Source organism: Hipposideros armiger, unplaced genomic scaffold (genome assembly GCF_001890085.2).
Source record: "Hipposideros armiger isolate ML-2016 unplaced genomic scaffold, ASM189008v1 scaffold_390, whole genome shotgun sequence".
NCBI lineage: Eukaryota > Metazoa > Chordata > Mammalia > Chiroptera > Hipposideridae > Hipposideros > Hipposideros armiger.
The window spans coordinates 1082476-1107819 of record NW_017731740.1 but is presented as its reverse complement, the minus strand read 5'-3'; the positions used below and the strand labels follow the sequence as shown (position 1 = coordinate 1107819).

Genomic DNA, 25344 nt, shown 5'->3' with positions numbered 1-25344 from the left:
CGCAGCATTGCTGGCTCTCATATAGGATCCGAACTGGGGCCCTGCTGCTCAGGGCTGGCATCCCAAGCCAACTCCTAACCAACGCGCCACTTGGATGGCCCTCTAATACATTTTAATGTGGTAAACGAACGATGTCATGCAATATGAGTAGTGTGTTTCCAGAATGAATTATGCTCACAAACCAAGGTATTACTCTATATGTAAAGTGCACATATATTGAGCCTTACATACATGTTTGCTATTATTATCAAGAACCTCTAATTTAGACCAAAGTAACAGAATCTAAGCTTAAAGGCAGAAGTTGGGCATTTCCCCAGATTTTAGGAGGTGGGAAAGACCTCTGTCTTTATCCTTCAATCCCAAACACAACAAAGAAGCTGCAGACAGTTTTAGAAGAAGAAAGAGAACATCGGAGCACATATATCTTTGTGGATAAATGTTTTCAGATTTTTGGGGTAGATACCCAAGAGAAGAATTGCTGGGTCGTATGGTAATTCTCTTCCTAATTTATTGAGGAACCTCCACACCACCTTCTATAGTGGCTGCACCAATCTGCATTCCCACCAACAGTGTATGAGAGTTCCTTTCTCTCCACAGCCTCTCCAACACTTGTTATTTGTCTTGTTGATGATAGCCATTCTAACTGGTGTGAAATAAGTCAGAAAAAGTCAAGAACCATATGATTTCACTGATATGTGGGATATAAAACTGAAAGCAACAAAGGAACAAGACAAACAAAGAAACAAAAACTCATAGATACAGACAATAGTTTAGTGGTTACCAGAGGGTAAAGGGGGAGGTGAGGTGGTAGAAGAGGGTAAAAGGGATCAAATATATGGCGATGGAAGGAAAACTGACTCTGGATGGTGAACATACAATGCAATATATAGATGATGTATTACAGAATTGTACACTTGAAACCTATGTAACTTTACTAACCATTGTCACCCCAATAAACTTAAAAAAGAAGAAGAAGAAGAAGAGGGAGGAAGAGGAGGAGAAGAAGGACAAGATGAAAGAGAAAGGCAACCCAATAACTGTATTTTAAGGATTACCAAACATGGCAATGTGTGCTGATCAGGCAAGACTGAGGTGAGAGGGAGACTATGCTAAGATGGCTGTCCGAGCTAAGGGCGGGCACCGGAAGCCCTCCTGCTTGTAGACCGTGAACACTGCAGTGTGTGAACTGGTGTTTTCTATAGTTACTAGACAGGGCGACGAAGAGCATGCTTCAGATCTGGTCTGTTTGTTTCTTCCCAGCTGTGTGACGTTGGGCTGGGTGACCTAACCTCCATTTTCTTATCTATAAAATGGGCAATCATAGTTGCTACCTCATGGGATCATTGGGAGAACTCATGTTCATGTAAAACACTTGAAATGGAACGAAATAAACATCTTTAATTTACTTGACTTTTTATAGTTACACCCAGTCTAGACAAGTAATTTCCTTGGGTGGCTGAGATGTGGACTTGACTGAAGAGAAGGGATCACCCTAGACTGAGTTCATTCACAAGATTCTCCAGCACTCCAAGTATTTTATTTTATAAAGTGTCTTAAATGTGGGAATTTTATTGAACAGCATTGGCTGGAATTCTCAGAATCCCTTCTTCTCAGCACCCTCCCTCCCTCCAATGGTTATCAGATAATGTCTATCCATGTTCAAAAGTTGTGATTTTTGTTAAAATTTGACATCATCAGGTGATAGGCTCTGAATATCCTGTGGAGATCTTTTAGAGGACGGCCAAGTTGTGTCACAACAGCTGAGCCAGTTTTATCCAAGGGTTTACCTAAGGCTTCATGGGCATAGGAGGTGAACTAAATATAACATCAGTTGTTAAAAGAAGGCCACACCAAACTCATCCCCGCCCTTGATACCTACCCTGGAGTACACAGTGAGAGCTGGCACTTTGATCCTCCTGCTTCTTGGCCTAGATGTGAGCCCTTAAACGAGGTGTCAGCTACAATCTGCACCCCCAGGGCTGAATATCAAGCACTTGCTATTGCTCAGAAAATGCTTGTGGGCTTCCTGCACTTGGCCAAGAGAAAAAAACAAACTGCAGGTTATTTGGCCCAGACCAGTAGATGCTGTGGAAAAGCCCCAGAAAAGGGAAATCACAAACAAAATGCTCACTTAGGGAAGCACAAACAGAGCTGCGTGGTGTGGGAGAGGCAGCCCCCGCGCTTGGAGCAGGCTCACAGGAAGGAGAGAACAGAAGGCCCTTCAGATTTCTAGGAACCACTCATCGTGTGACTTTCAGCTATGAGTCGCCTGAGGCATCCTGCTACCTAAGATACCAAAATTGGCTACTTAGAATCTTGGGTTGCAGCTTGCTTATTTCCTGATAAAACTGTTAAAGGACTTCCTAAATTTTCCTGGAAACTTAAAGGAGGCTCCAGAATAATAATTCTATCCAAATTTTGATAATTAAGGAGTTTCTTCTTCTTCTTCTTTGAGAATTTAAGGAATTTTGTTTTGTGTCTCCACTCATTTCTTAGGTGAAATGATACAAAAGGATTCTATTTGCTTTTACTTTGTAGCAAATGAATACATTGATAATGAAGGCATAACATTTATCGAGCATCTATTATTTATTAGGCTTGGTCTAAGTATTTTACATATAATGTCTCATTCAATCCTAAAGGTAACACTATGTAGTGAGTAGCGTTTCCATTTTAAAGATGAGAAGATTTGGTCTGGGAATCTGGGTTTATCTCTAATTCACTGACTCTTAACCTAGGCTTATCCCTTAACCCAGGATAAGCTGACCATCTGTGATTAGCAGGCCAGCTACTCACCCACCTGCTCTTCCCAGCATCCCTGGTGGTTGGGGGTGGCCATGTGATCACATTCTGGCCAATGGGATGTGAGTAAAAGGGAAGCACCCATAAAAACTCTTATGGGTGCTTCTTTTCTTTATCCTCTTTTGCTCAATGAACAGGCAGGCCGCTGAGACCTCAGAGGAGGGTGTAGTCACAAGATAACCTTGAATGATCCTGTGGAAAGCTTTCTACATACCAGAATATTGCTGGACTTACTATGAGTGAGAAATAAATTTCTGTCATGCAAGTCACAGAGATTTCTAAGGTATGACTGAGGAAGCCCAAGTTACTTTCATTGATGTACCCTATGCTAAAACTAAATCAAATACCCACAGTTTAAGAAGTGATTGTTAATGGACCCTTATGTCAGAATTGCCACCTAGTTCTAAACTGCATGCTTTCTCTCATTCCATCAATCTGCAGGATGTGAGGCATGAGGAGATTCTCCTCTAACTTAGAAAGACGATAGCGATTCCATATCCCGTTTCCACCGTCCAAAGGGAGTCAGCGTGACATGAAAATAATCAGATTGCATAATCATCATATATTGGGAATCCATCTGGTGTGGTAATGAGCTCAGACCCTTGGGAATGAAGTAAATTTCCAGCTGAGGCTTGTTGGTGAGGTTTCCAAAGTAGGCCAGCTGGTTTTCACAAAGTCCAGTGGGGGGTTAGGACAAGGCTTAGTGAAGAGCGTCCATGGTCAGGCAGTATGACCACCATTATTGGAAATGATATAACACACATTATGCTTATTAAATAAGGACACATGATTGCTAGGCCCAACCAACTCAGTATTCTTGTCGTCCCATCTGCTGTAGCAACTGTGGGTGGGCACGCAGTGCTATTCCTGCCCACCCCCCTTTCACTCCCTCTGCCTGATTAACTCCCACTGGTCTTTAGGATCTCTGCTCATGAATTGCCTCCTCAGAAAGCCTTCCCTCACATCTCAAAACTGGTAAGTTCCCCTTTTAGGCCACTGGGTACCTTGCCCTCAAAGCACTGACATCCAATTTAAATTTTACACGAGTCTGTGTAATGACTTTGTTAGCCCTGTTGAGCAAATGAATGATGGCCGGATCTCCACCCTTGGGATGTAACCTCTATAAGAATATGGGATCATGTTTGGTTTTGTTCCCCATCCCATCTCCAGAACGGAGCGCAAGATCTGTCTGGCACATGGCAGGTGTTCATTCATTATTTGTTAGATGAATGAACAAACATATGAATGAATAAATGAGTGAGTGAAAAGATGAATGAAGCTCCATTTAATTAATGGGGAAGCTGAGGCAGGAATCTGCAATCCCTACTTCATTATAAAAGCTAGAGATATAATTTAGAATACTTGATGCAGCATTTGCTGCGAGCCCTCTTCTTCCAAGTGAGTCTGTTGAAAGAGCCTACTCCAAATCTCCTGGCACTTGTCTCACTGATCATCGCCTCACAGCAAATGTCAATGGCCTAGTTGCTGAGATTCTTCCCCACAGGGGGCCAGCAACTGGCCTTCTTGGAGCCCAATGCGGTGCTCTTATTTATAACACTTCCCAGTGGTATTGAGTATCAAAAATAAGAAAATACATTTAAAAGTATTCTTTAAACTTTAAAAAGATATGTATGCATGTTTTTCTTGAAGTTAGGATGCATGAAAAATTGCCTGTCGATTGATGGGATTTTGCAATACACCAGTTTGTGAAGAATGGGCCATTTCGAGGCTGTTAGGCAAAGACTCTTCATTTAGTTAAATATCATTTTCTTTAAGGCAATGGCAGAGAAATTAGGTTTCCCCTATTCTCCAAGAGCCCCATCCCAAGAGACTCCCAAGCAAACATACAGACCCCACCTAGGTAGAAATTTAGAAGCCCTCACTATTCAAAGGTGGTTTGGTGTCGGTCAAAAGCTGAAGCACAGACTAGATTTCCACAATGTTTTGAAAGTAAACTAGCATATGTTTGGAGGAACTGACTTAACGTGAGAGATGGTTGATGTAACTGACAGTGAACTTTAAACATCCAATAGTATTATTTTCTCACCGGAACCAGGAAAGTGCTTTCAAGGAGGATGAAAATGTACCACATGTCAGACTCAAACATATTTTATGAACAACATAAAAACTGAGCTCTTACATTGTTTGCAAACACTGCCCACATCAAAGAAGAGCAATTAGAAAATTCAAGAATGAGTTTTGCTTCCAATCCTATTTCAAACATGTGATTCTGCATCAACATAAGAAAATACTGTGACGAGCAGGGTGTGTGACATTCTAGCACGCTGGTGGGAATGCAAACACATCCTCCTTTCCTGATAGATACCAACACTCCTAAGAACTGCCAGAAAAGGTTCAAACAAATGCACACACTTGACAAACGTTACAAACAAATCTAATACATTCGCTAATTGTTCTTCTGAATGCAAGCCTTTTTAACCATAACACATGTTGTAGATCACTGGAGAAAAGCCTAAGCCCCATACCATATGCAGGCATTAAATAATACAAAGGGCATAGCCCTTTGAAAACATACATCGCCATAACGAAATGATGAAAGGGGAACAGCAAAAATAGCAAATTGAGAATCAAAGCCTAACTTTCCACATGTGGGAACGTTTGTTTGAATCATGGCATAATCCATCCGTCCCAGACTGGTTGTACTAGTTGTTTAAAGACACAAATGAATCATTGAAAACGCGAACTCATTTTAGAGGAGTTGCTCATCATTAGGAGAATTTACCACCAGCATCATTGTAACTAATCATGCAGAGAGTTGAACAAGTTGCATTTGCAACAGAGATCATGTTTCTAGAACCTCTCAGTACAGAAGTGCAATTTCTACTAAGAAGAAAACACACAAACCTTTCTCTGGGACAACCAATCCCCTTCCGGAATGAATGACAAGGTGATCTCATATGTTAGCTCACTTGTTGTCTTGTTTTTCTGAAAGTGTTTGTAGAAAATGTGGTATATCTAGGTCATTGCAGGCCTGGGTCTGTGGACCACCAAGAGTTACTGTTGAAGCATTGGGTTAGAACTGGTATATATACATTTTCAAAAGCACTCTCCCCAAATTCCTGACACTTGGGTGGTCACTGTAGTTACTGATCCATATTTCCTTCTAGAAGCAACAGTGATGGGTGAACCATGGCTGATTGTAAAACCATGTAATAAACCACACTTCTCGGAGGAAGGTGAGGATGTGCCTGGGACACTGTCCCTCTCTTAGCTTCTCCTAGAAAGCTTGCATCCTAAAATCAGGAAGACCAGGTCTGCTGCCTCTTTTGTGTTTTGTCCAGCAGATGTTAGGAAAAAAAAAAAAAGACAAGTTGAAAACTCTCACGAAGTGTGCAGCTTAAACAAGTGGACCACAAAATAAATAAATAATAATAAATAAATAAATAAATAAAGACACCCAACTTAGAAAAATAATAATCTAAAACAGGCTTACATATGCCATACATATGTTCTACATCTCTGGGGCCAGAAGCAATTTATGGCATGGCCATAATTCTGGTTGTTGGTCTTATTTTATTTTTCCTGTAGTTCGTACTGTATAACCAGAGATGACGGGGGGATGGGGTGGGGCGGGGTGAGGTGGGAGGGCACAGAGGTGGTTTCACTGGGAAGCTTCCACTTCGGTTGTGACTAATGAATGTCTCTTCCCACCATAACGACCCCTCTGTTAAACTTTCCCTCTTGATCAGGTGGCACTGGAGCAGCCATGGACATTTTTCGGAATTCAGATGAGGGGAAGTTGGGTTTGGATGCATGTAGTTGGGGTTTAGTGGGGTGTATTTATGAGGTTCACAGTCACTTCCATCTATGGGAAGACGGAAATGAGCTCTACCAGTGTGGGCGTGGCTTCCAGCCGTACTCCCTCACCAGAGAGTTGTCCATGACGTACGGGGACGAGATCTTAACCAGGTCTCACCACACCTCACAGCACCTCGCTATGGAGGTATGTGGCCTCTGCAGAGGAGAAATAAGGTTTAAAATGCTAGGAGCCAGAAGGTAGTCAGTGGAGAAATCTTCTAATTATCAGACGGTAAAATAGTAAGTAGAGGGTTCAGCTCTCATAATCCCCAGTCGAAAGTGGAAGCCTGTCCCCTGTCAGGAGTATGTAAAACGTACAACATACACCATTACAAAAGCACCATATAATTTTTTTTCTGTATCAGAGGAAATAGAATGCAAATGAATTTTTCCAGAATTCCAGCGGTTAGAGGGCACATGCCAGTACTTTTACTATAAACAGCAGGTTTGTTCAATAATAGGTCATATATAAAAAATCTGGGAGAAGGCTTTCCAAATCCGACAACTTAAAAAATTTCACAATATTTCCAATGGCCAGCTGTGAATCTGAAAGAAACCTTTCTAAACTAACACTACTGAAAGGACAAATTCTGATCAGCCGTGCTAGAGGAAAGGCCAACTTAATCTTCCTCTTCTCTCTGTACAGAAAATACTACAAAATAATTTGAAGGGATCAAAGAGTAAGCAGCCAAAACACGTAGAGAACAAAAAGTACTAAGAGCTGTGTGGGGCAGCTAATTAGTAGATGTGTCATTTTTCTGGATTTCATGATGTTTTATGAGGTTTGTTAGCTTTCTTACATCTGTAATGTGCCGTGATTTTCTTTGCACATCTAAATTTGAATATACCAGGGGTGCCAAAAAAAATGTATACAAGTGGACACTGGTCAACGTTGCTCAAGCAGTAGTTCGCTGTAATCAGAAGTGTCTGGACGCTGATGGTAACCACTTTGAGCACCTCTTGTAATTGCAGAAGTCAAACGTGACTTGTATTCATTTTTTGTTATCGGTATATATTATTACAATTTTAATATAGTTTTTTCCTTTCTTAAAATACGCATACATTTTTTTGGCACCCTGTGTGTCCCCACCCCCAATTATGGGAGTTTCAGGATCCACAATGAACCCTGGCCTGGGAAAGTAATGTGATCAGGAAGCGCTGAGGAAGAGGCCCTTCAGACAGACCAAAGATCCTGCAGAAAAGAGCTGGGAACTGTCTGCAGTGCTACAGCACGCCGGAGCCACTGTCTGGGGACCATGACCGGGGTCTGGAAATGAGGACAGTTTCCCTCCGGAGCTGCAGCTGAGTCCTGCTCTGGAGAAGGTCGCTGCCATCCTGAGTAACAAACCACACCCTCTTCATGGTGTGGGGTAAACACAGGGGGGTCACGTTAGTTCTTGCAATGATCATAAAAACAGCTACCACTTATTGAGTGCTTCTGAGTTAGTCCTCACGATGAGCTTGTCAAGTAATTACCTCTGACCTTTAGTTTTCAGGGCCCACCTAACACTTTTTGTCCTCTAGTTGTGATTCCTGCTCATATTGTGAATCACATGCTAAGAATGCAGATTGCCAGGCGGTGCCCTCAGACATTTCTCATCATTAAGTCCAAGATGGGGCTCATGAAATTAATACACGTATATTTTTTAAGTGATCCCCAGTGATTCTGATGCTGCCTACTGGGGTTTTTGTAAGCCTCTGCTGACAGCTGACAGTAGTCGGTTCAGGCTGTCTCCAGGTGGACTGCTCATTAGAATCACCTGGAAAGCTTTCACAACACACCAACATGCAGAGACCCCCCCAATCAATTAAATCAGGATCTCTGGAAGTTGGGCCTGGGCATGGGTGGCATTACAAGCTCCCCAGCTGGAGTTCAAGTCCATCCAGGGTTCGACAGCCATCACCTCAGCCAATGGGGAGGCTGGAAACCATGAAATCTATGAAATCACAGAAAAACTATATTATGTCTCTGACCCCTGTTCTGGGCACAAAGCTCCTGAAACCCTTGTAATTTCCTAAATGATAAGAGCACCTGGAGCATCTTGTGTTCTAACGTTTGGTCTTTGACCCCAGTTCCTGACAGAGAGCTCCTAAATCCTTTGGAATTTTCTGGGTGATAGGAGTGTCTTTTGTTTGAGTGACCTGATGCTAGGTGGGCTCCTGAATGGGAGTTTGTCACCAAAACAACCAAGCCTGAAGCTTTCAGCCCGACCGCCATCCTCCAGGAAGGGGAGAGGGGCTGGAGATTAAGTTAATAATCAATCATGCTGACATGAAGAAGCATCCATAAAAATCCCAAAAATATGGGGTTTGGAGAGCTTTTCACCAGGTTGGTGAACACATATGTCAGGAAGGTGACAGTCCCCAGCTCCATGGGGACAGAAGCTGATGCATTCAGGACCCTCCCAGAACTCACCCTATGTATCTCTCCATCTGTGTCCTTTATCATATAATAAAAGCGGTAAATGTAAGTGTTTCCCTGAGCTCTGGGAGCTGCTCCAGGAAATGATGAAACCTAAAGAGGCAGGTCGTGGGAACCTCCAATTTGTAGCCAAGTTGGACAGAAGTTGTGGGGGACCTGGGGACCTACTACTTGCAATCGGTGTCTGAAGTGGGGGCAGCCTTGTGGGACGGAGCCCTTACCCTGTGGGGTCTGCACTAACTCTGGTTGGTGTCAGAATTGCTTGGTATGGAAAACTCCCATGTGTAGAGTTACAGTGTTTTGGATGGGAGTAGTGTGAGAGTGAAGGGGAACAGAGTTTTCCTAGACAACCACCCACACAAAACACGGAAAAATGGCCATTAGTCCCCTTATCACTCACTAATAAATGAAGGCACTCTTGGTGAACTTTTCTCAAGATGGAAAACGTAAGAATACAGCATATTAAAAAACCAACATTTCCCATTCATGTATATTTACGTAGTTGCAGCTCACTTTCACACACGTGCCCTTATTTAATTCTTACACGGCTGTGAAGCTATTACCCCTGCTCTCTCGGGGAGAAAACCGAGGCCAGGTGACAACTGCTGCTCAGCGAGTGTCTGATGGACTGAATAGAGGTCCAGCAGAAACCAATTTTTCCCCCCTGAGCCTGGCGGCCAACAATTCAATGTTCTTTCTCTTCAGTGCACTTATAATGTCAAGGGAAGTCCTGAAAAAGCCCCCTGATGGGGGCTAGTCCACCCTGTTTACTCGATTTAGAGTCCTGGTTTTTATAATACATCACTTGCAGAGACAAGAGAGAAGGCAAATAGGAGATAAAAAGAAAGGGGGAGATGAGGTAAGAAGCCAGGCCCCCAAACTCATTTGCAGTCCTAGCAACAGCTAAGAAGACAGAATTATCTGGACTAAGGAATTACCCCCCAAAAACCAAGCTGTTAGTGATCTGACTCTAAGCCAGAGTTTTAGAAAAATCTTCAAATGGATCCACCAACCATGTGACTGATTGACTCTTCCATCTGGGAGACTTTTTTCCCAGAACTCTTTCAGATTCACATCTTGTCATTGGAAGTACATTTTTCTTATTGTGGTCAAATTTGGGAAGGCTTCTCTCAAGTTTCTTTTTTTATAAGATTGATTACAGACATATTTGCTTTTAATAGTAAAACTAGAGGTATGTGCCTTTCAAACATAAGAATTCTGGGGGGAAAAAAATCTTGATTCTAGAAAACACTTGAAAGATCTTCATTCCCTCTGCCCATGGGCAGATGAAGAAACAGGAGCAGGGGTCCCTGGAGGGCTGTGCCCCTCTGTGAAATCAACCCAGGGCTCTTGGGCACATCCTCCAAGGAGCTGTCACTTCAGTGCAAGCCCAGACATTCCACGAGGAAGGGTGGGGGAAGGGTGGCTACATGGTGCTGCATTGTTTAGTCATTACAGCTCATTAAGGGATTAGACACTGCCAAGCTACGCCTAAAAATACAAAGACCAGCTGTGCCTGCTTGGTTCCAAGCAGTGTGGAGAGCCAGCGAACAAGGAGAGAGGGCCAACACCACTCAAGTTGACTTAGCGAAATAAACTGGGTTACAAACCACTGTCAACTGAGGACGAGCTAGTCACACCCCTTGAAGAACCAGGTCAGGGAAGTGCTGTGCCCCGGCTGCTTTGCCTTCATGCCCCCCTCAATCAGCCTGGCTCCTTCTCTCAGGCTGGGCTGGGGCTGTCAGGATGGAGGTCCCCCTGGCAAAATGACTCCAGTCTGGACAGATGGAAGGGGAAAGCAGATAATCTCCTGTGTTAAGTGTTCTGCAGGCCCGGCCAATTGACTCAGGAGGGCCACCTTCCTCCAGAAAATTTTCTCTTTTTCCCACATTTGAGAAGAAGAGTCTTGTGTGAATGTCTGACTTCAGAGGTTGCTATGTAAGCCACCAAAGGGACAGGGAGGTGAAGACAAAGACCCCATGTTGTTGCTCAGCACTCTTCCCTTTTTGCAACCTGTCCCCACAGCCACACACCCCTTACCAGCTTGTCACCACCCCAACACACACACACACACACACACACACACACACACACACACACACACACGGAGAAAACAGCATCTCTTGTGAGAGGAACATGAACTCATGGAAACAGCATCCTTATCTTTGTGGCCAGTAAACAAACAAGCAAACAAACTTTGGTTTAAATCGCAGGGCTCTGTCATTGATCAGCTGGGTGACTCTGAACAACATAAGTCCTCTGAGTTTCAACCACCTCATCTCCAAAACGGTGACATAAGCACCTGCTTTACTGGGGTGTTTGGGAAACTGACTTAGATACAGCTGATGAAGCACCTGTCACAGTGCCTGGTGCCTCAAAGTGGGTGCTCAGTGAAGGTTCACCACACCCCCCATTTATTGTAACACGCTTTATAGTCCTACACATGTGGCAGCAGTTTCCCCCACATTTCCCCCATTTCTCATGCTGTAAAGAGACATAAGAGGAGCTGCAGGTCCCACCTGGTAGACAGCCCTGGAGAAGCACCATGGTTTCAGCATCAGCTGCAGGACCCGAAGGTTTCCCCCTCTGCACGTCCTCAGCGCCCGGCAGGTCAGGTCCCACACCAGCCGGTCCCAGCTACAGAGCAGGTCCTCAGCGCCAAGCACCCCTGCAGCCATGCTGGCTCCAGGCTCCGCCTTTCCCCTCTGGTCCCAGGCCCCACATACAGGGCTGGTTTCTTTTAGTAATGCAAAGTTCAAATGTCACTAGATTTAATCAGGCGAGGGAAAAATGCAGTCAAAATAACCCTGTTTCCTCCTGTTCCGCTCTCCTCTCCCCTACCTTCCCTCACCCCCACCCCCACTAATCCTTAGGGACTGTTTTCCCACAGGGATTAGCAAGTGGCTCCTAAATCAAAATGTTTTCTCCTTGTCTCTAGGGATTCTCCAGGGACAAGGTGAAAACAAACCTCACCCTGCAGATAATTAATTGCACATCCATCCCTCTCGGTGGACTGCCGGGACACAGGGCCGGCTTTGGGGGCCGAATGGAGGGAAGAGCATGAACCCAGAGTCATCACTGAGTTCTCCTGGTTCCGGGAGTCCGTCCAGGGTGAGAAGCAAAGAGGAACGAGCCAGCCTCCAGGCCAACATTCCGGACACATTCCACCCATTCTCTTAACTCTTTCAGACTTAGAGAGCCAAAGAGTGTCTGCATGGCAAAGCAGAAAGCCCCGTCTTACACCAACCCTGAAGAAACGGCCATTTCTGAGGCCAGTTTGTAAAAACCTAGGCGCTTTCTTTGGACATTTCCCAAGTTGACGTTAAGATTAAAAGGGCAGCCGGAAAACTCACCTGATAGATTTAATATCAACATCCACAATTTGGGAGGAAAGCAGATTAAAGAAGGTCAAGGCAACATATCCCACGTTTCCCTATGATAGGTCATTTTCTGCAAAGGCTCTTGCGACTTTATTATATATTGGAGAAGTTCTTTATGGACCTCAACCCAAGGAAAGACACCTAGCTCACTAAGCATGGGACAGCTACTGGAGATGTCAACTCAGTGGTTTTTGGAGCTTGATTATTCTAAACTGTGTTTCATAAGGGCATCTGCATCTTAATTTAACAGATTCCAGAGCAGGAAGGGGAGGCGGCAGGTAGGAAAGGTTCAGTCACAACACAACCTGGCCAGTTAGGTAAAAGAAAGGACATGTTTAGTCTTAGTAGCATTTTGGTTGCATGGCCCTGAAAAACCATGGAAGTCACTGAGGCACAGCTGCCTTCTGCACATTCTTCCTATTCGTTCATTTGTTCGTTCATTCGTTCATCATTCATTCATTCATTCATTCATTCATTCACATCTCTTCAACCTGAAACTTTAATATCATCAGAAAAGTAGCAGAGCATATAACTCACCAAACTACTAGAACGTCCTGAAGTCAGACATACCTGAATTTGAATTTGGCCCTACCACTGACTATGTGAGCTTAGATAAATTAATTTACTTCTCGGGCTTCTTTCTTTATCTGTAAGATAGGAATCGTATGACTTCACAGGGCTGTTGTGGGGATTAAATGAGGAAATGCACCTAATGTGGATTACACAGGGTGTAGCATGTTGCTGGGTTTATTATTTTCTTTTCTTTCGGAGCACTTACCAGGATCATGAAAGTCAAGGACATTACCTACCACTGATAACATGGAACTCTTGAGATCATTACAAAATTTGTGTTTCTCGAAATCATCTTCTCTTAATCCCTTTTCTCCTTCGGCTATGGGTCGATGCATTCATTAATTAACTTAATGAAACTGGGAAGACAATTTTCACTGAAACTCCACTTTGATGAATTTTATCATTGTTCCATGAGTAATGGCTGTGAAGGCAAACATTATGCATGCTTTCATTCCTTTATATTATTTCTTTACTTTCATACACCCTGTAATAAAAGGTGGGGGGATACTAAGGGATCTTGCCTTTCTACAAATACCCCAATCAGCAGAGATAGTTTTATTTAAGAAAGAAAGGAAGAGGAAAGAAAAGAAATAAAAGGAAGATAGAAAGAAGCTAAATTTAAAAACAAACAGCTTGTGGAAAATGACTGTCCCATTAACATTAGCTAACCACCTTGGTATTTGCAAGAAAAAAAAAAAAAAAGACCAGCTTTATCACAGTTAGCTTTGCCAGTGTCCCTCAGCTCATGCTCTTCACCCTCAGAGGATTTTGGCTGTGAACCCAACTCTTATCCGAAGAATGTAATTATGGAATAGATAAGGACAGTTTTGAAGGCACTGTTTACTCTCTACATTAAATAATGTGACTTTAATGTATATTTAACTTATGATCCAGGAATATTTTGAGTCTAAAGGTGCCACGATAAGCTTTTTAAAAACATGCCTGAACGTCAACATAATAATTCCTGAGAACAGTGAGACCTCCTCAAACAGCCCTGAAGGCTTTACCATTTGTGGGGACAGGGACGTCCTTTGCGGAGACCTGCTCTGGAGCCCGCAGTCTGAGCCTGGGAGTACCAGCAGATGTCTTCCAGGCCTGGGGAGCATGGCTGACGGGGACTGGCTGTGCCCCATGGCTGGAGGAGGATGCTGTCCAGTTTCGCTGGCCCACAATCACACCTCTGATTCTGCCCTAGATTCTAGGTCACTAATTCAGGCTTTCACACGGCGGCTGCCATGATGGCATTGGAGAGGCTGTGCATGCAAATAGCACACGACCATCAACCATGATGCCCTTGCTTTTATAAGTAATTTATAATGCTCAGAGCAATTAGATACAGATGTGTATGTGAGTGTATATCTATCTATCTATCTATCTATCTATCTATCTATCTATCTATCTATCTATCTATCTATCTGTGTATCTGTATATGTGTCTCTGTGTATGTATACATGTGTCTGTCTGTGTCTGTCTGTGTATCTCTGTGTTTGTGTCATGTGTGTGTTTGTGTGTGTGTCTGTGTATATGTGCATGTGCAGCTGTGTCATGTGTGTGTGTGTGCGTGTGTGTGTGTGCCTTCATTTTACACAGGAGTAAACCATAGTGCAGGGGGGCAGAGCAGTCTGCCCAGGCCACGTAGATATTGTGATAGAGCTGGGACCTGACTGACACCAGGGCTCACCAGGCAAATAAATAATTTGAATGTGTCTTACTGACTCCCAACTCCTTTTAATCACTTCCTTTATTCTTTCCTCAAAAGTCATAGGAAATTGGGGTTTTCTAGGCAGTTCACCACTTAGACAACTGATCATAAAACATAAGAGTAATGACTCAGGGACCTCCTGAGCGTCCAAAGGGTGAGCAACACCATTGAGATACCCGGAAGATATAATTAAGGGCAATCACCTTATCATACTTCCTTTCATGAACTTTTTTGCTAATGTTTGGGGTAAAAAGAGTCTAGGTATAGAGTTAGCTGGCAGGATTGGGTCAGTTGCTGTGGTTTTGCCTACTGTATGCCCTGGAAGACATTACAAGCAGAGCTGATGTCTTGGTCCTGGGGTTTGACATGTGGGAAGGGACCTAGGCTGGGGACTTTAAACCTGGTGCTGAGCCTGGGGGAGGCCACTAGCGTTGTAAAGCCAGAAGTTCCCGCCCAGGACAAAGGCAGGAGAGATGAGAGGGACTTTGCAGGGCACAAGGGGGCTTGCAGGGCATGGACTGGTGCCTGTGGCCCCACCCCTCTCCCAGCTGCTCTCTCCCATCCAACTGTTCATTTTCCACCCTGTCTCCATCCCCACCTTACTGTATGTTCTGTCCCTGCTCCCAGGTTCTCATTCACTGTTTTTGTAAAGACAGAAGAAAATATATATATATTTCTTTAAAGATTTTTATTGAGGAATTAGGGGGATAGGAACAGTGCTGGGGAATTGGGGTAAGGGGAACAGACAAGTTGCTGTCGTTTTGTTCTTCAATCTAGTTGTGGAGGATGTCACTTCACTGGCCCAAGTTGGCACCATCATGGCGCTCTTCTCTGGAGAGGCAGATCAGTCGCTGGCTTCTGGACGACCGCTCACTGCGGCTGCTGGCCGCTCACGCTGGCTGCTGGCCGCTCACGCTGGCTGCTGGCCGCTCACGCTAGCTGCTGGCCGCTCACGCTGGCTGCTGGCTACATACGGTAGCCCATGGCAACCCACTGCCACAGGTGCTGCAGCCCACGCCGTCGCCGGCAACTCCCGGCAGCCCAGCTCCAGGTTGAGCTGTTGTTCAGCATCCCAGCCGTAGAGGGCAGTGTCACTGGCCCTCATATGTGGGATCCGAACCGGGGCCCTCTGTCATCCCAAGCGAGTTCTTAACCGTCGCGCCACTCGGCCGGCCCAGAAAATATTTTTTTTAAAGTCATAAATGCCTTTGCCTGACTCTAGGGATGTTTTCAGACATAATTGCCGCCTTGAGAAGGACTCGGAAAAACTCTTAAGTTGCAAAGTAATACGTAGCACAATTATCAACAACATTTGCAAATACATAAAGACACAGGAAATCACACACACACGGAGAGGTATATTTATAGTCACCAAAGAAATATATTCAGAAATGCAATGGAAGGTAACCCATCTTAATTATTTGGTGATAATTTACTGACATTTATTTTAGGACATGTCAGCCATAAGAAGTCAGCTCCTGCAGGGTTACAAATAGCATGTTTTAAAAGAGTCTCTTGGGACGGCCGAGTGGTGCATTGGTTAAGAGCTGGCTTGGGATGCCAGCTCAGAGCAGCAGGGCTCTGGTTCAGATCCCACATTAGGGCTAGTGATGCTGCACCTTCTACAGCTAAGATAGTGAACAACAGCTGGACCTGGAGCTGGGCTGCTGAGAGTCGCCGGTGACCGCGTAGGCTGCAGTGAGGCTGCAGTGGGCTGTTGTAAGCTATCGTGAGTGACTGGCAGCCAGCGTGAGCTGCCAAGAGCTGCAATGAGTGGCCGTCCAGTGACTGGAGACTGATCTGCCTCACCCGGGAAGAGCGCAATGATAATACCAACATGGGCCAGTGAAGTGACGTCCTCAGCTAGACTGAAGAACAAAAGGACAGCAACTTGTCTGTTCCCCTTCCCTGATTCCCCAACGCTGTTCCCCTCCCCCAATTCCCCAATAAAATCTAAAAAAATAAAAGTCTCTTAAATGTGTTTGGTTATCTTTTACTGATAGAATCTGGAAGTAAAGGACAGCTTCTCCAACACCAAAGCCCAGTCCAGTTGAGGCCCAATACCAAGATGTTTCAACCAGAATGAAGGCCTTACTATCAGCCACAGCTGTTCTCTTGGAAAAACTAAAGAGGAATAGTAAGCAACTTATTCCAAAGTGAACCTGAGAAGGTGCTGGAAAAGAAATACATCCTCAATAGTGAGGGGAAAGCAGGGGGATGTTCAGAAATACCCATCAACCGTATTTTCAGGCTTTGCAGAAGGCAGATTCCTTCTGGGTTTTATGCACACGTAACTTTTCTGTGCCACTTGTGGAACTTCTCAGCTCTTAGTTACAAATTCACATTTTCATTCTGCATTCTCCTCCTTGCTTCCAACACAGGACCCAAAATTAGGTTTAAATCTATTGTACATTATGGCTGGCAGAGTGCCTCAGTTGGTTAGAGCATGAGCTCTGAGCAACAGGGCCTCAGGTTTGATTTCCACATGGGCTAGTGAGCTGCACCCGGGCTGAGCTGCAGCTGTGCTGGTGAGAGCGCATGCTCTTAACAACAAGGTTGCCGGTTTGACTCACGCATGGGATGGTGGACTACAGCTCCCCACTCCCACTCCCACCCTCCCCCACAACTAGATTGAAAGCGGCGACTGGAATTGGAGCTGAGCTTGTGCCTACCACAACTAAGACTGAAGGACAACAACTTGACTTGAAGCTGATGGGTCCTGGAAAAACACAATGTTCCCCTTTCCCAATTCCCCAATAAAATCTTTAAAAAAGTATATCTATTGTACATTTTGTTCTTTCCATCCATTGAATGCATTTGTTATTAAATCTCTATGAGTAAGCAAAATGCTGGTCTGGGGCAGAGAGCTGGAAGTTTATTCGTGAAATGAAGGTGGCCCATAATTCTTTGTTAGCACTTAAAAAAACAACAACCCCAAAAACATGTCATTGAGATATAAATTATATACCGTACACTTTGTCCATTTAAAGTGTACAATTCAATGTTTTTTTTTAGTATATTCACAGGGTTGCACAACCATCACCACAATCTAAATTTAGAACATTTTCATCACCCCCAAAAGGAACCCTGCACCTATTAGCTGGCACGACCACTCCCCATTTTCTCCCCATCCCCAGCCCCTGGCAACCACTAATTTACTTTCTGCCTCTATAGATTTGCTTATTCTGGACATTTTATATAAATGTGATGTCTGGGACTGGCTTCTTTCCATTTAGCATAATGTTTTCAAGGTTCATTCAGTTGTAGTAAGTATCAGCACTTCATTTCTTTCTCTTGCTGAATAAAAATCCATTGTATAGCTAGCCCACATTTTGCTTATCCATTCATCCAGTGGTGAGCATTTAGGCTGTTCCCACTTTGGGGCTATTATGACTAACACTGCTAAGTAAGGCTATTCATGTACACGTTTTTGGGTGGATGTCTTTTTTTTCCATTTCTCTTGGATAGACACCTAGGAGTCGCACTGCTGGGCTGTATGGTAACTCCATGTTTAACCTTTTGAGGCACTGCCGAGCTGTCTTCCGTAGCGGCTGCCCCATTTTGCATTCCCACCAGCAATGTAAGAGGGTTCGAAATTCTCTACATTCTTGCCCACCTTGGTATGGCCTATCTTTTCGACATTAGCCATCCTTGTGGGTATGAAGTGGTAGTGTTCTTGCTTTCCTAACTGAATTCTGTCACATAGCCTTTGGGTAGGGTGGGGTATGGGCAGCAAGCGGAAAGGACTGGCTTTTGGGTGCTGGCCTGCTGTCCCTCTGACGTAGCCCCAGGGATGTTGCAACAGACGGGCTCTGGGGAAAGAGAGGCAGACAGCGCAGAGGAGCGCAGCATTTTTTCTCTTCCTTTACTAACAGCTCCCCTGCCCCTCCTCCTCCTTCTGCTCCTGACACTCTCATGCCCACCATCGGAGGCAAAAGTCCAGAGCCTTTTGGAAGTTCCCATTTGACACTTTATAATCCCGGTGCCAGCTCTTTGGGAAAAGGATATTTAGAAATAGCACTTGCAAGGTAAACTGAGTGGGAGACATGCAAAACCCAAACCCAAACAATCTTCTGAAATCTCTAGGCTGTTTCAGGACTGCTCACTAGCACATTTAATCCCACATTTGCGTCTGGAAAATGTCCCAGCTCTGACAAAGAGTCATCGTTGCGTCATCATGCCTCAACCTGAGAACCCGAGAGACCCGTTTCTATAAATGTGAGGGAATGCACTCTGGTCATCTGGGTGTAGGAGAATAATTTTTTAAAAATGCGTAGCTGTGTATATAAAAATATTTTGGGTCCCTGGGAAAGTCGAGGGAGGCAGGAGCTGCCCTCTGGCTTAAGTGCTCCAGAGCTGCATGCCAAGAGCTATGTTTAGAAATATTTCCCCCAAGCTCTACAAACCATTATACAAGTGGTCCTATGGCCGTAAAAGTGATGTCATCCTATCAATTACCCTGGTTACGAAAGTAAGTTCTCATATCCATGCCAGACCCCAGTAGAAATAAAATCAGGGACATCTGAATTCAATCAATTCAGGCTCCGAATGAGAAATTCAATGACCCCAGCTCCTCTTTTCTTAATCTTTTATCATTTGGTTTCCATGGGACTCAGTGGCCAAGGATGGTTTTCAAGCATATATTTTACGACACAAGCTTATGTGAAAATATATAGGCCTTCTTTTTTGTTTTTGTTTTTTTGTTTGCTTGTCTTTTAGGAGTTACAGACCCTTGGAAGAGAAATGGTCTAGGGCCTGTCAGGAGTGAAGATATGAAGTGGGGGTCCTAGTCACAAACAAAACAAAACAAAAACAAACGAGGGTCTGCCTGCTTGAGAAATGGATCTCTATTGAGAAGGGCAAGAGCTGCAGAATCACTTCCTTCTCACAGAAGATTAAGAGGAGTTAATGCTCATAGGGGAGTTGTTGAGAGATAATGACCACTTTCCCTCCAAGTGGGAATTGAGAAGACCTTAGAAAATTAGTGTCTAGAAGCTGTGAAGTTAACATTTCTTCTCCAGGCATCAAGGGAGGTAAGTGGAATTTATAAGAGGTAAATGGGGATAAGCCCCCTTAGCTTTTACCTATAGCTTAAATTATTCCTTTTAACCCTTGACTCAACTGCAGGGACAGTAAGTTCTCACTGAACGTCGTTGATAGGGTCTGTGACTTTAAGAAAATGACATAGAATGAAACCAGTTTTACCATAGGCTAATTGATATCCACAAGAGCTCATCAACATTATAAGCAAATTAACTTGAACTAAATGATGTCATTTGAAGACCTGCTCTAGTATGTTGTTTATAATGTTGGAGGGTTTTCCTAAAGAAAGAAATGTTACTCATTTCTAGTAGGCTCTTTTCCCTCTAAAACTCCTAATTTAGCAATCTTACTTTTGCTTTTACCCCCAGTGTCTTGAACTTACTAGGAATGTAATGAATGCTGAATGAATGAAAATGTGTATTTTATGTAAAAGCATAGGCTTGTCACTTTTCCTGCTGCTCCTGGATGACTCGCCTTCATAATAACATCTGCCCTGCAGTAGCTTACACTCCCTAACTGTTCTTTTTGTTTTGGCTTCTGAAAGAGCCTGCATATTAGCATTAGCCCTACACTCCCCTTTCTTATTAGGTAATGAAGACATGACACGCCATGACAAGGACAATGCAGGAGGTTGATGAATGGGAATGGGATGGCCTTGCTAATGTAGGCGGGGTCAGTGTAGTTTCTGTGGGTCAGATGCAATTTTGGTGAGCTAATGACTTCGGGAAGCCATTTTTCTAGGCTACATTTTCGTCTCAATTTCTTAGAATGCTTTTCTCAAGGGGAAAAAGGACACAGAGCTGTAAAAGGTGTCTGGACATCTGAAGAACCCAGCTGGGAGACAATCTGCTGACCACCGTGTTGTCCCCCCCCCCCCCCCCCCCGCCGTGCTCTGCACCCTGAGCATCACTGACTCCAAAGGTCGGGACTCCAACAAGCCCACAGCTACGTCTGGTTCTAGAAACTGTATTCCAACATAGCTATGGCACAAATCTGTTTCATTCTAGTCCACAACGTTCTCTAAACTTAACAAAAGTCCTCTCATGAAGAACACCCATAACAATGACAGAAAACCCCAAACACGTAACACAAAACCAAAAGCAACCATGAGTTCCCTATGTTGAGCTGGTCAATGGGGATCGGATTAGCTAATGAACTGAACTTCCGTATTAAAAATTCTAAGTGAGCCTAAAAGCGAACCCTTTGATATATACAAAATCAGGCGTGTTTGAAGATAAGCTTCTTACGTTTGTGCATTGCCTAGACTACCACTGAAGAATTCAATACTGTACTTTCTCATTAAGATCTCTCGTGGATAAACGTATTTATTTGGAGTGCTGCTTTATGGAACTATTCAAACAATAGGTAGTGTGGTCTGTTTGCCATCATGACTGACTGATAATAGTAGAGAGGGCTTAGGACTTGAGCAGCAGAGCTTGGAAAATGAAGAACAATATTTGGGTTAGAGAACTAGGCAAATTATGGTTAGGAAATCAGGATAGTAGTCACAGACACCCAGAGTCATTCAGAATTAAAAGGCCAAGGTGAATCCATGATTTCAAAGTTGGCAATCACAGTATCTGTGTGTAATGAATCCAGAGTTCAGGTTCCCCAGGAGGCCAGAAATTTGGTGGACCAAGTGCAAACACAATGAAAGATATATGACAAGGCGAGCTGGTGTGGTCACGGCTGGACGGAAGACTGAAGGGAAAACAAAGCAGGCCAGACCCTGATCCGCCTGCCAGGAGATTTTATGTCCTCCCCAGTGGGACACAAGTGACCTGCAGGTGGACACAAGTGAGTGGGGACCTGCCACAGTGCCAGAGTGCAGGGGAGGAGGAAGTAAGATCCTGCCAGGTCACTCGTATTAGCCTCCCGAAATTCCCTCTACAGTTACACTCTGCTTAACGATGTTTCGGTGAACGACGGACCACACGTACAGTGGTGGTCCCATGATCATCATGGAGCTGAAAATTTTCAATTTTCCAGTGACATTTTAGTTGTCGTAATGTCATTACAATGTGTTTGTGTTTTAAGCTAAGTGTTATTATTACAAAAGAGTCTAAAAGTTAAGAAGTATTAAAAGGTTTATAAAGTAAAAGATTTATAGTTAGTTCAGGTGAATTTCTTATTGAAGAAAAAAATACTTTTTAATATAAATTTAGTGTACAGTGTGTATAAAACCTACAGCAGTGGACAGTCATGTCCCAGGCCTTCACATTCACTCCCCACTCACTTGCTCACTCACCCAGAGCAACGTCCAGTCCTGTAAGCTCCATTCACGGTAAGTATCCTATGCAGGTGTACCATTTAAAAATAATCTTTTGTACCATACTTTTACTGTACTTTTCTCTGTTTAGATATATTTAGATATTCAAATACCACTGTTACAATTGCCTACAATATTCAGTACAGTAACAGGCTGTACAGACCTGCAGCCTAGGAGCAATAGGCTGTGCCATAGAGCCGGGGTGTGCAGTAGGCTACCCCACCTGGGTGTGCGTACGTGAGATCTATCACATTTGTACAAATTGCCTAACGACGCATTTCTCAGATGTACCCCAGTCATTGGGTGACACATGACTGTATTTGGATCTCTTCTATGTCCTCCCAATTTCTGACAGGGGCCAACCAGCCCATTAAAAGGGAAACATTTGACTTAACCCAAGGCGCAGTGTGTCCCTGAATTTACAAGGGGTCCTTTTCCTCAACTGGCAACCCTGAAATTGGAGAGGCAGGAGGGCCAGGGAAATAACAGATGGAAAGAAATTGAACTCCCTTTTTTAATGCTTCAAGAGAAAAAAATGTAATCACACCCACCCAGGACATGAGGGCATCTAAAAATCTATAAAGGAAGCCAGCTTAGACCTTATTGTTTGATTTGTCATGAACACCAGAATATAATGAATTTTTTTCTTAAAAAAAAAAAAGTCTCTGTGTGGTATCATTTGAGGTAATTTCCACTAAAGGAGGAGGAAATTGGATCCGGGTGTTGTTTATTTCCCCCTTGATGAATAAACAAAGGTGATGATTTAGGATTCGCCTGCCACTGCTGCTTAGGAGCTAAGTGCCTTCTGTTAGTGTCTCTTAATAAGCCCGGGACAATGGCCTCCTTGTACCACAGCTGGGACCAGGCTTCTCGTTAATGAAGCACCAGTAATGGGCAGCTCTGTGATCTCCTCTTGAGTTTGACCACAATTAAGTGGCCTGAGGTTCTCTCTCAAGGAAGCAGTCCTCCTCCACCAAAACTCAGGGTGGGTTTCAAAATGTGAAAGCCAGGGCAGCCCATGTGACAGGGGTTTCATGAAACGGAGCGTGTGTTCAGAGCCCAGACCCAGGTTGACAGCCCCTTCCGCATGCTCTGTGTGACACCTGGAAGCATTTACCTGTTGGATTTTACAACACTTCTCCAACCTTCTGGGTTTCAGATATTGATCTTTTTTTAAAAAAAAAATGTGGTAAAATATACATAATATAAAATTTACCATTTTGACCATTTTTAAGTGTACATTTCCATGGTATTAAGTACATTCACACTGTTGTGTAACTGTCACCACCATCTATCTCCAGAATGCAAAGCTGAAATTCTGTACACATTAAACAATAACGCCTCCTGGACCCTGGCAACCACCATTCTGCTTTCTGTCTATGAATTAGATTACTCCAGGTTCCTCATATAAGTGGAATCATACAGTATCTGTGCCTTTGTGACTGGCTTATTTCACTCAGCATAATGCCTTCGAGGTTCATCTATGTTGCAGCCTGTGTAAGAATTTGCTCCTTTTTTAAGGCTGAATAATACTCCATTGTATGTATGTGTCACATTTTGTTTGTCCATCCATCCATTGATGGATACCTGGGTTTCCACCTTTTGGCTATTGTGAGTCATGCTGCTATGAACATGGGTGTACAAAGAACTGTTGAAGTCTCTGCCTTCATTTCTTTGGAGTGTACATCCAGAACAGGAATTCCTGGATTCTATGGTGATTCTATATTGACTTTTTTGAGGAACAGTCACAGCATTAGATACTCATCTTTTCACCTACTGTTTCTGCCCTGTTTGGTCCCTGGGCCTCTCCTGAGGCAGGTTGGGCCTCTGCCCACAGACAGACACGCAGGGCTGACACTTAGCACTTGTTGCCCCAGTGAGTCTTCCTGGCGGGCCCTGGGTGAGCCTGTGCTCAGTTGCATGCACGAGACTCAGCTTGCCCCGCCCTTTACTTGGTCTGCATTCTCACTCCTAGGCTGGAACTGGAGTCCAGCTCCGACACCCACCTCGTGTATTTGGGGCGAAGGCAGCCTGCGTGGCCCTCACAGTTCCCTCCTCCCGGATGCTCAGCTGACCACTCTGCTCGTCATGACCATGAGCCCTTCATGGTAAGGCAGTCTGGGTCCTCCTCTGAGGGACAGGGACAGGGAAGGAGGATGGGCATGGGTGGTGCCCACTGAGCAAATGACCATCAGCTACAGCTGTGGCCCCATTAAAATTACCCTGAACATAGGTTAGTGGGTGTGAGTTAGGGTCAGGCATCAGGGTGTGAAAAGCCACTGCAGGGCGATTAGGAGCCTTTGTGATCTGAAGAAGGGCCCCCTACTGGAAGTGTGGTTAGCAAGAGTGAGACAGGATCTCAGGGCCACAGCCCTGACGGCTCCAACCTCTGTGGGAAAGCAGACGCAGATTAGGGCTGAGGGCACCAGGTTCTGCCTGGTGTTAGGAAGAAACAACCATGACCTGAGATCATTAGGGTCCCTGACACATCCTTAGCCATTAGGTACCACCAGGCCTCTGAGCCAACGAACTCTGCCTCCTGGAACTCCACCAGACTCAATCAGCTCCGATTTGGGAAGGGAGTGCAGGCAGTTTTCACACCTGTAGCTGGGCAGGGAGAGGTCTTCCAACCAGCTCTAAATGAGGCCCTCCCCACTCCTATTGTGAAGCCACCAGCGGCTTTGGGAGTCCCCGCTGCCTGGAATGGCAAATTTGCAGGGCCTGACAGAGTCTCGCGCTAATGACAGCCTGCTCCCTCTCCCAGGTATCAGCATTTCAACTCCGCAGCAACCGTCCCCTTACCTGGTCGCTCCTTTCCATGGACCAGTGGTTGTCAACCCTGGCTGCCCGTTAGAGTCACCTGGGAAACTTTTACAAAATGCTTTCACCCCGGGCCCCACTCGTAGGGACCCTGATTTTATCAGTCTGGGGGAGGGAGTTTGTATTAATACTATTTTGAAAAGCAGCCCAGGGATTCTAACATCCAGCCAAGAAAAAGAACCACTGCCATTGTCTAGCACTTGGGGTCTCTGTCTTGCTGATGAGTTCCTGTAACTCATGATGTTCCCTAAGAGTCCAGGCCAGCGGCTCTCACCTGTGAGCCTGCATTGGAACCTCCTGAAGGGCGTGTGGAAACACAGCTCTGCAGTCCTCACCCCAGAGGTTTTGACCCAGCAGGTCTGACACAGGGCCCCAGGCATGTGCATTTCTAACATGTTTTCAGGTAAGGCTGAAACTTGGGCCCAGGGACCACGCTTTGATAACCACTAATCTAGGTCCACGACACCCCTTAATTCTTGGCTTTAGGATGACTGAGAGAAATAGAAATGAGACA

The 25344-nt window shown here is 44.6% G+C and overlaps 1 protein-coding gene across 1 annotated transcript in view; it reads right to left on the bottom strand.

Moving 5' to 3' along the window:
• Nucleotides 1–11736, bottom strand: part of FRMD4A (FERM domain containing 4A) — a 327824-nt gene extending 316088 nt beyond the window's left edge. Inside the window, exon 1 of the mRNA XM_019663415.1 lies at nucleotides 11563–11736. Coding sequence (XP_019518960.1) covers nucleotides 11563–11721 — 159 coding nt within the window. The 5' untranslated portion in view covers nucleotides 11722–11736. The remainder of the gene's footprint in view (nucleotides 1–11562) is intronic.
• Nucleotides 11737–25344: the final 13608 nt, after the last annotated feature.